The sequence below is a fragment of the Vanacampus margaritifer genome, chromosome 19, assembly GCF_051991255.1.
Source record: "Vanacampus margaritifer isolate UIUO_Vmar chromosome 19, RoL_Vmar_1.0, whole genome shotgun sequence".
NCBI classification, from domain to species: domain Eukaryota; kingdom Metazoa; phylum Chordata; class Actinopteri; order Syngnathiformes; family Syngnathidae; genus Vanacampus; species Vanacampus margaritifer.
The window spans coordinates 15,822,072-15,833,126 of NC_135450.1; the positions used below are offsets into that span (position 1 = coordinate 15,822,072).

Here is an 11,055-nt window from a genome sequence, read left to right on the forward strand (position 1 = left end):
AATGAGACGAGCGCGGCGGCGCCCCCCTGCGGGCAGGAAGCTCCGTTTGGTGGTGGTGGTGGTCGCCGCCTCAACGCGGCGTTTCGTAATCGAGTAGAGACTTACAGCGGGGCGCAAAACACAGGCGGCCATTGTTACGCTCTCGTCTTCATCAAATCGGCTGGCGGCCAGCCGGCGTGCTTGTGTGTGTGTGTGTGTGTGTGTGTGCGTGTAGCTGATGAGATGGTGCAGATAGACATGGCCGAGGACAAAAGAGTCATTCTTTTCCAGTGGTGAGCAGCGTGAGGGCCTTCTGGAGGTTGTGAACGGCCGTGGGCACGTCCTCGTACTGGAGGGCGCTGCCGGCGTACTTGCAGTACTTCTGGGCCTTGGTGAAGTCTTCGGCCGAAAGTTGGACGTCACCTGCGAGGGAGGTGGGGAAGGAAGGTTGCGACACAGGTATGGGCTCATTGAGATCGGAGCTCGCCAAATGTTTGGGGGGGGGAGGGCGTTTTTTTCTTTCTTTTTCCCCGTGGTCGCTAATGTCGTCATGACGGGCCGGCATTTCGGGTCCTCATCATGAAATGGTTGAAAGAGTTGAGGTCTGATTACGTCAGTTTTGCAGGGACCAGACATTGACTGCCGGCAATTCATAAAAATTAAAAAAAAAAAAAGGTTTGAGTTTGACAAATCTCAACTTTTCAGACGGTCTCTAAGACGCCTTAAGGTCATTTGGACTCAATAAAAATGGAAAGAGAATTTACCATGTGCATCCTAAAATGACACAGGAATTTAAAAGTGGCCGATTTTGGAGGGGAAAAAAATGGTTAAATTTGAAGTTTTATTCGGAACGGAGTAAGAGAAAGTCATCTTTCTCAAAAGATCTTAGAAAAAAAATACATTTGAAAAGAATTAGGGACGGTCGATACTTTTTTCTAGTAACTCTTGAGTAGTTACCGATACTATGTACTGATAAAATTTTGATAAAACAAACGATGACAGATCATTTTAAAGGCCTATATATGTCACAGTTTAAAAAATATTCCTGAAAAAAAAAATTGCATTGGATGTTCGATTTATGTGATGATATGTCACTATCATATCAAAGTATTTTTTTTTAAATATCTATTGCCATCAATTGCAGTGAATCCTCAAATATTTGGGTTTGGCATTCGCAAATTTTAATAGTGGCCGATTCTCGTCCATTTACTATTTTTGTACTCAGACCAAACAATAAAATGATTACTTTGGCACTATCTTGTGGAATTTGTGTTATTATAGGCTAGCGTGCTAGCTCATACTATTGATGAGACACATTAGAAGGTGATTTGCTTGTGGTTAATAACTGAATTGATTGATTACGTAATGTGTTGATGATTTATGGTCCTCTCTGTTTGAAGCGTTTTGCTGCCATCTTGTGGCCAGTTTGAGAACCCCTAAATCCAGCGGCGTGTGTGCGCGCTGACCTTTTTGTTGGCTGTTCAGAAGTTCGGGGTCGACAGCGACCGTGGTCCTCGGCATCGGCACCGGCACCGGCTTGACAGCATCTGTCGGGTCACATGGCACGCGTGACGATCCGATGCTTCGCTGATCGTGCCGGTCGGGTTACCGCGGAGACGGACGGGCTAGCTAACCTGCGGGCGTGTTGGCGGGGGCGTGCGCTCCAGGGGGGATGTGGACATTGCTGAAGTTGGACGGGGGTCCCGACGGGCCCGTGTCGGGGGCCCCCGTGAAGCCGATGCTCGGGGCTGTGGCCCCGCCCACGCTCGGTTCCTGAGAGGAAGCTCCGCCCACTCCCCAGAAGGAGCCGCCGTGCGGGATTATGTGGCCTGAGAAACCTTCATCGCCATCTTGGAAAGGAAAGTACAACAAAAAACATGGATCAGATTAGTATAAATATTGCCGAGTGAAAAATACATTTAAATAAATTAATTAATAAATATTTAATTAATAAATATTAAAAAATAAATACAATAATAAATAAAAATAAATTATAAAATTATTATTAATATTAATATAATATAATAATAATAATAATAATATAATATTATAATTATTATATAATATAATATAAATAATAAATAAAAGTAAATAAATATTGTCTAACAACTTTTAGCCATTTCTTGAACGGGACAAACAAACAGTCAAAGACAAAATGAGAGCTTGGGAGCTAGATTTTTTTCTTTTGTATCGAAATTTGTTCGAGGTAACAACGTAAACAACACATCCTGAGAGATGGCGGAAACTTCAAACGGGGGAGAGTGTGCCGGAAGATAAAAGACACAAGCACAAGCCCTAAGTGTGAAGTGAGATGAACACAAAGACATGAGGACGACGATGCTGGATTGGGTCCAATCATGGCATGTGCGTGTGCAGGCGGTCTTTATGTGTGACAGTTGTTTGCCGTGCGGTCCCATGAGGACTCAAAGCAAAAGCTTCCAGATGTTGCTGCTGGGCAAGACGGACGCTCCGGCACACACTTACCGCTATCTGACAAAATGGAGTGCAGCCCTCACACCTTTTTCTCATTATTTGATTCTATCTTTTCATGGGGCAGCACTGAAGAAATGCCACTGTTACAATCGAGTCAGTATACAGCTTGTGTAACAGCGCACAATACAATCTGGCCTCACACAATAACTCAAAACTTGGCCATTCATGTGTGGTGAGTACACCGCGCAGTAAAAAAAAAGAAAGAGCTTTATCTTGGTCTCGTCAGACCACAGGACGTGGCTCCAGAATTCCATGTCTTTGGCTCTAACAGTATGTGGGGTTTTTCTTGTGCATCAGCACCCTGACGTGTATTTTCAAAGGCAACACTTATTTGGTGGCCTGTAGTGAGGAACGCGTCCCGTGAAGCGCTACGGCTCACTTTCAGAATGTCAGCAACCTTCACTGTCAAAAGAGGTTTTAGGGCAAATAAATAATCAAAAAGTCGTCTTGAGCCACAAAACATTTGAACATTGTGATGAATGAAACGTTAGTGTTTGTCTAATGTACTGAGAGGCCAAGAGCTCATTGGAGCTGCACCACAATGCAGCATCCAATACTTTTGAGATTCATTTTCTTCAACCATACATCTTCAATTTTGGATTTTTGTTGTTGTTTGTCATACATTTTCAGACTTTTCTGCTTTTTTGCTATCAATTTTGTGGCATTTTTGGTAATTTTATGGACATTTTATGGTCATTTTCAATATGTCTTCTTTTGTGGTCAGTTTTCTTTTCTGCCTTTTTTGTGCAATTCTCTGACATTTCATGAGCATTTTTGCTAATTTTCTGCTTTTTCTTTTTGGACATTTTATGGTCACTTTTAGGATATTTTTAGTTGTTTTTTTTCTTTTAAATTTTTTTTTTTTAATCTACTTTTCACCTTTCTTTTTCTTTTTTTTCCAGGAGAGCTCAGTATTGTTCATTCGATTTGACATCATCATTGCTCTCCTTTTTTTTTAAAAAAACAAAAAAATTAAAAAAATTTAATAAATGTTTTTTTTTTTAAAAATATATATACATATATATACATATACACACATATATATATATATATATATATATATATTTTTTTTTTTTTTGTATGTGGGTGAGTATGTGTATGTGCGTGTGTGTGTGTGCGTGCGTGCGTGCGTGCGTGTATTCATCAGTTCACCTAAAGCCCATTAAAAAAAATCCCATACTAATAATATAATATAATAATAAATTGCCAAATGCAGAAACATCAATGTAAGTTATCACGATGTAGTGGCTCTCGCTAACAGACAGAATCAAGTAACCAGAATTAGGTTAAAAAATTCTATATACGTAGACCATGTTTCTATAAATTTTTCACCTTTCTTTTTCTGATAACTTAAAAAAATTGGACTATGACTTTTTTAACTCTTTGACTGCCAGACGTTTTCAGAAAAGGGATGCCGTGGGTGCCAGCCGATTTTAAGCATTTTGACTGATCTTTCAAGGTCCATAGAAAATTATGTGTTTGGACTATGGAAACACACATACTACCAAAAAAAGATTGGACTCTCATCTTTCATCAGAAAAAAAAAGTTTGTTTCTACCTTATTCCGTTTTTCAGTAATCCACAATAGAAAATGGTTAGTTTCACCTCTGTTTTGAAACAAACGTCTTTTAACGTCTTTGGCACTCCTCCATAGGATTTTACTAAACGTTATTTAACGTTTTTGGCAGTCAAAGAGTTAATGTTTAATTGCTAATATAAATATATTAATTTCTACTTTCCACGTGAAAAAAAAAAAAAGATCTACGGGGGAGCCACAAAAGAGGGACTTAAACTTAAGTGCCAAATGTGGCTCCTGAGCCACAGGTTGCAGACCCCTGCCCTCGCCCAATGAGTCACGTTACGACAGGAAAGGGAAACGGCTAATTGGGCCCAATTTGGATTTTAAAAAAATTGGGGGGGAAAAAAGAAGAAATATATTCACTTTTGTAAGATACTGAATGTCCTGCACTATATGACATTCAATCCCGTCACGTGCATTCTAACCATTGTTCAATTCTTTCCCATAATGCTCCAGGGCGCACACACACACACACACACACACACACACGCCGTGCCGTTGTTGTTGTTCATGTAGCACGGCTGGTCCGTCTTAGCAGCATGTTTCGCTGGACTCATCAATCAGAAGACGAACGAGCACACGTCGCTCCCCAGCCAATTAGCCCATTTTTTTCTCCCCCTGGAGTCAGGAAGCTCGGTCTCCATCCCCCATCCCCCCCCCCCCCCCCCCCCCCCCCGTGCGAGAAAACTAAGCGAGTGCGTGCGTGTGATATCAGCGTGCCGCACCTGCTTCCTGGTCCATGTTCATGCCGATGGGTCCGGCCTCAGGCGTCTCGCCGTTCTTCAGACAGTTGTGGATGTACGTGGCCTTCCAGCGGGCGTACTTCCTGTGCTGGACGTTCTGTGTAGAACAAAATCACCCCCCCCCCCCCCACAGAAAAAAAAGGGTTGATTTACATCATTTTTGCTCCCGCGGCCGTGTCCAAGGAGGCTGTCGAGGTTCACGCTACGACCTACGGAAAGTTTCCTATTGCGGGCTTAAATTTGAAATCGGCAGTAACTTTCTATAAATTCACAGTCAAGTGTTCGCTCGGTGTGATGTTTGGAACGGTGCGAGCGTAATATCAGGTAAAAAAGAAGGTCAGGTGCGCTCGCGGCGAGTCCATTATAACATTGTTGCGGTGCCGCCAGAAGATAAGCGGCGGTTTGAGCTGCGTAACAATGGCGCCTTGCTAGCGCCGAGGTGTGTTGTGAACTTTGCTTGTGTTTGTTTAACTCGGCCGTTATGGGAATAATCGCTGAAACAACGCGCGGCTTTTTCCTGAACTTTCCCTGCGCGTCGCCGCGAGAAAAGAGCAGCGGCGGTGACTCACATCTTTGACACACCATAACAACGCGGCGCCATGAATAATAAAGAAAAGGTACTTCTTGCTTCTTACTCACCTCGTCTGACAGCTCTCCAAAGACGGACAAGACGTCCAGCAGCAGACTCGCCGTGTAGAAGGATTTGATCATGTTTCTGTGCAGAGGAACATTTGGTGACGCGACAGCTGACGTTGCTCAAAATTCACAATGAGTGGACCAGAGATTGCGCAACGCTGCAGTCGTGAGCACGCTGCACACCACCACAATAATTATGTTTTATTTCTTTATTGTAAGAGTCTGTTTTCATGTATTTCTATATTGCATTATTTTTTATTTTGTTTGTTTTTATGAATTCATTTTTTCCTTTCGCACCCAAAAAGAAAAAGGGCTGCCGGGACAAAGCCGAGGCTTATTAATACCCCCGTCCCCAGAATACATTTAAGACGCATTAAATATATTATTTTTAGTGCTGTTAACGTTAAAGCGTTAACTAATTAATTAATCACCAAAAATGATCACATTAACTCTTTGACTGCCAGACGTTTTCAGAAAAGGGATGCCGCCAGTGCCAGCCGATTTAAGCATTTTGACTGATCTTTCAAGGTCCACAGAAAATGATGTGTTTGGACTATGGAAACACACATACTACCAAATGAAAGATTGGACTCTCATCTTTTATCAGGAAAAAAAAGTTTGTTTCTACCTTATTCCGTTCTTCAGTAATCAACAATAGAAAATGGTTAGTTTCACCTCTGTTTTGAAACAAACGTCTTTTAACGTCTTTGGCACTCCTCCATAGGATTTTACTAAACGTTATTTAACGTTTTTGGCAGTCAAAGAGTTAATCATGTATTAATGCAGTTTAATCACATTATTAAATGTCGGGGGAAAAAATAGCTCCTAACGTGCTCTTCAAATTTGGCGGGCACATTTTTTTTGAAAAAAAAAAGTCCTTTTAATTAAGTGATTAATTGTTATTAATCAAAATTCTAAGATGTGATTCATCTAATTTAAAAATAATAATTCTTTGACAGCTCTAATTATTTTGAACCACACACCCCAAAAAATAAATAATAATAATTTCGTTTTGGAAATGGAACAGATTAATCACACTTCCATTCATTTCAAATGGGAAACATTACCTCGATTTCTGTCGGTCATGGAACAAAATGAGTTCATGACTCACGGAAGGAAACCCCGCCCACAATGGAAGAGGGGGTTACTCTAGAGCATAGGGTGTCAAACTCCGGTCCTCGAGGGCCGAAGTCCTGCAGGTTTTGGAGGTTTCCCTCCTCCAACACAAGCTGATTGCAATCATCATGATCATTTATCAGCTGTGTTGGAGAAGGGAAACCTCCAAAACCTGCAGTACATGCGGCCCTCCAGGACCGGAGTTTGACACCTGTGCTCTGGAGTCCCTTTATTGATTGCTATTTTTTTTCCCTCATCATCCGCATTCCTGTCAGGCCTAGTTGAAATTTTTTGCAAACATGTGGAAAAGACATGATGAGATGTGCGATCAAAAATCTGCGAGAGCGAGCCAAGGAGCATCCCCAGGGGGGCGCCGCCGAGTTCAAAGAAACGTTGTTGCGCGGAAAACAGCGAGCTGGCTGCCTGCTGGGGAAAATATTTTCTCACAAATATGTCGAAAAGTTTTGCTTGTCTTGTCTTGGTGTTATTTAGCAAAACGAAATTGGTAGCCTGCTCGCTAACATAAGCGCGCCATCGATGTCAGCGTCATCCCAGCTGGGGTTTTGGTGGAAGAATGTTGGGAATGTGAATGTGATGCGGCTGCAAGTCCGGATCCAGACATCAAACTTACTTGTGGAATTGTCCCGCCCTGTCCTCGTTGTCGGCGTAGAGGAACATCTTGAGGGCGTAGTTTTCAATGTGGGCGTTGCCCACCACCTCCTGAGTGATGGAGTCGTTTTCGCTCAGCTCCACCTTCATCTGCCGCAAAACATCATGGCGGTGAAGGTCACACGATCATCATACAAGTGACATTTTACAATCATGTTGACTTCCCGCTCCCAGCCAGCGACAGGAAGCGTGTTTAACATGTAACGTGTCCACACGCCTCAAGTTTCCTCTTAAGCAAACTTTGCGCTGGCCAGAAGCAGGTGGACCACAACGGGCCTGAATACAACCACTGTTCCTTCACCTGTGTGTGTGTGTGTGTGTGTGTGTGTGTGTGTGTGTGTGTGTGTGTGCGTGTGTGCGTGCGTGCGCATGGAAAGAGGAGCATAAAGGAAAGAGTGTGTCTCAGGTTTCAGCTTGTTAAGCTTTCATGGATTCCAAAGAAGAGCGGCACAAAGTTCAAATGGCCAAACCGCAACAACAAATGATTTCTTCACATCACAAGATTTCGCATGTGCATTCTCGTCGCCGATGTCTTAGAAATGTAATTATGCCATCTAGTGGCAGAAGAATGACCTCAACACAAATCAATATCGCACTAGTTTTTTTTTTTTTTACAATACAGTACATCGTTTTAATTTTAACTCAGTTTTATGAATTATTATGAAATAAATTGCTAGATCAATGACTAAAAGATGAAGCCACATTTTTATTAGTTTACATTTTTTTCCACTTTTATGTTAAACAAGAGTATTAAAACTTAAAAAATATTTTATTGTACATTTAGAACTGAATGTGCGATTAATCGTGACTTAACTATTGTAGTCATGTGATTAATTCCGATTAAAATTTTTAATCGCCTTTATGAAAGACCAGACTTATTGCACTTTCATACAATTTTGAATCATTTTAATTTATTTTACAATTATTTATTCATCTGCTTGGCTGTGTCATAGATTTGTTTTGAATTTATTCAAATTATTACTTTTTGTTTTAATCAGTTCATGATGAATGTAACTGCTCAGGGTTAAATTCTTAATGTAAATATTCATATTTTGACTAATGGCCCAAGTTACAGCAAGAAGTTTCTACTAAGTGCATTGTGCAGCACTGGTTCTTCTGAGAAGGCCTTCCATGAGGTACCGCGAGAAATTTTTAACTGAATCGAAAATCAAACAAAATGGAATCGCGAATTGGAATCGAGAAATCATCACGTGCGAGGACCAAGCTGGCCCTCGCTGTCATTCAGCGAGCACGTTGATTGACAGATGACAACGCCGCCATTGTCTTGCACGTGACGTACCCTCACGTTTCGCACCTTTGGCCACCGCAACGCTTTTTCCCTCTGTCGGCGCGCAAAATAAAATTAATGAGGGTCACGTCTTCAGCCACACGCAACCGCCTTTCCAAGCGCACACAAGTGCTAATTAACTGCACTTTCACACTTCCAACGTTCGCATGTCAACACGTTTGGCGTACACGTATGGCAACACAACTTGGACACACACACACACAGCTGATGTTCATTACTGTCAAACACACTCTGGAAACATTTCCCAGCAGGACACACACATCCGCTGCTTTCAAGTGTGTCCTCGAGCTGTAAGTGTGTGTGTGTGTGTGTGTGTGTGTGTTGAGGAAAGTGCTTAGCTTCATCATGTCAAGTCGTCTTATCAACATTGGGAACATTTGTCGACTACCACGCTTAGAAATGTCCAGCAGTGGGAAGTAACCAGTAAGTCCAAAAACTGTGTTACAGTACTTACTGTTACATTTTTTTTATTTTTTACTTCTGCACATTCGAGAGTGTACTGTCTTCTTTAATTTTGATTTTAAGACTATTTTGATTTGTTCCTTATACTTCAGTTAAAGTGAGAGTACTTGAGCCGCCTCCGATGACCTCATACTACGCGTTGCAGGCGAGTCGTTTGATTGTGACCCCACGCTGAGCTCCGCCCCCTTCCTGTCCTAACGAGCCCGTAAAATCTTCGCCCTTCATTAGACGTGCTCGTCTCAGACTGACATCCACTTCAAACGCTTCCTGCTGTTCCCTCACGTCAGCTCGATCGTTGCAATCAAAATGAAGCATCGTCGTGCCCTCGCTGACGTTTTGCACACGAAAACTCAAAATGAAACATCCTTTGGGGATTTGTTTTCAAAATGCCTGCTACTTTTATTTTGAAAAATACAGAATGATACGCCCATGTAAAATGATAACACATGTGAGCCTTAATTGACAAACTAGGAGATGAAGGTACACGTGGGTGTTATTTTTGAAAGGGTTGAAAGGGACTGACCGACTCGAGCTGGTCCATGAGCTTGACGAGGAACTTGCGGGATTCTGGACTCTTGTTTTCCAGCTTCATTCCCGTTTGCATGGCATACAGGCGGCCTGTCGGGAGAAACAAACAGAAATGCGCTTGAGCTCGACACCCATCAAGGCGTCAAATGACGGCATGGCCAAAATGAGCCAAAACAAAAATTCACAGCAGTGGAAGGACCGTGTCAGCTGGTGGCGCTAATGTGCCAATTAGCTACTTTGCCAAACGTCAACAGAAGGAAGGAAGGACAAAACATTAGGTACGCGTGTCTTGCGCTCGCATTTTGCGTGTTTGCAGGTTTTGTGTTGAGCAACTGTTCTTATTACGCCGTTTTTAATGCAGGAAATTATGTGTGCTTGTATTTTGGCTGCAACGGATTGATTTCATTGCCATTCATTTCCGTGGGGATTTTAATAGATTGGTTAATAATTTGTGTAAAAAAAATATAAAAAAATAAATAAACTGCGTGTGTGGACTGACCAATAGTATAGATTAGTGAAAAACCATTACAAAGCAAGCAAAGCAAAGCCATGTGGTTGTTTTCACTTTCTTTTCTGTTTAGTCTTTGAGTAAACCTCCGCTGGAAGTGGCATTTAACAGCTTAGTCTAACGATGGCTCAAGTGGGTTCCAATAAGAGATAGAAAAGAATTTGCCTGTCCCAGCAAGCTGGAGCGCATTCCTCCCTGCTGACGTCATCAGCGTGACGACGCACTCGTCTATCAGGTTTGTTCAGGCAAGGCAGTTTTATTTACAGAGCGCATTTCAAAATATAACTAGTCAGGTGTCCCAAATGACCACTGAATGAAAACTAGTCAATTATATTACGAGTGTTTCCCATCTTGCTCGGTGACATTTTGTAGGATCTCGACTGGGCTTCGTCAGATCACATGACACCCGTCACGCTTCAAATTTCATACGATGAAGCAGGGTTGTTTGTCTTATTTGTTGACCTGTGATTGCCTGGCAACCAGTACAGAGTGTATCTCGCCTCACGCCCAAAGTTAGCCGGAATAATGTCCAGCGACCCCAGTGAGAGTATACGCGATACCGAGAAGGAGACGATGATGAAGCGTCCAAAGTGTTGACGTCACATGCTAACATTAGCATGGTGGCTAACATAAAGCGAGCGACGCTGTGAAGGTGTTCGCCAAAGAAAAGTTAGCGCTTAAGCTAAGCTAGTATCATCGGCCGCACACTCACAGTAGTAAGCCACCACAGGGTCGCGTTTCTCGTGTTCTTGCGCGGTACGCATGTGGTGCTGGACTGCTTTGAGCTGGGTCGGTACCGCCATGGCATCCGCAAGCTTCCCACGCAGCACAAAGAAAAACACTCAGCGAACTTGTTCCTAGTCCCTTTCTTGTTGTTGTTGTAGTTGGACCGCAACTGCTCGCTTCACTTCCGCCTGTCTGTCCAATAAGGAGCGGCTTGACGTCACCCACTCTTCTTCTTCGTTGGTGCAGCCCAGTTCATTGTTGCAACCAAATTAAAGTTTAAAGTCTTCCAACCTACCAAATGGTAGCT

General features: G+C 42.6%; 1 protein-coding gene across 1 annotated transcript; it reads right to left on the reverse strand.

Annotated features, from left to right (window-relative positions):
* Positions 1-109: 109 nt before the first annotated feature.
* On the reverse strand, positions 110-10,951 carry vta1 (vesicle (multivesicular body) trafficking 1). The gene is made up of 8 exons (XM_077553381.1): positions 10,735-10,951; positions 9,510-9,604; positions 7,178-7,305; positions 5,434-5,509; positions 4,777-4,891; positions 1,614-1,829; positions 1,446-1,526; positions 110-402 (listed from the first exon to the last, which is right to left on the reverse strand). Exons 1-8 carry the CDS (start codon positions 10,823-10,825, stop codon positions 257-259), a joined length of 948 nt encoding a protein of 315 aa, XP_077409507.1. The 5' UTR covers positions 10,826-10,951; the 3' UTR covers positions 110-256.
* Between the last annotated feature and the right edge of the window lie 104 nt (positions 10,952-11,055).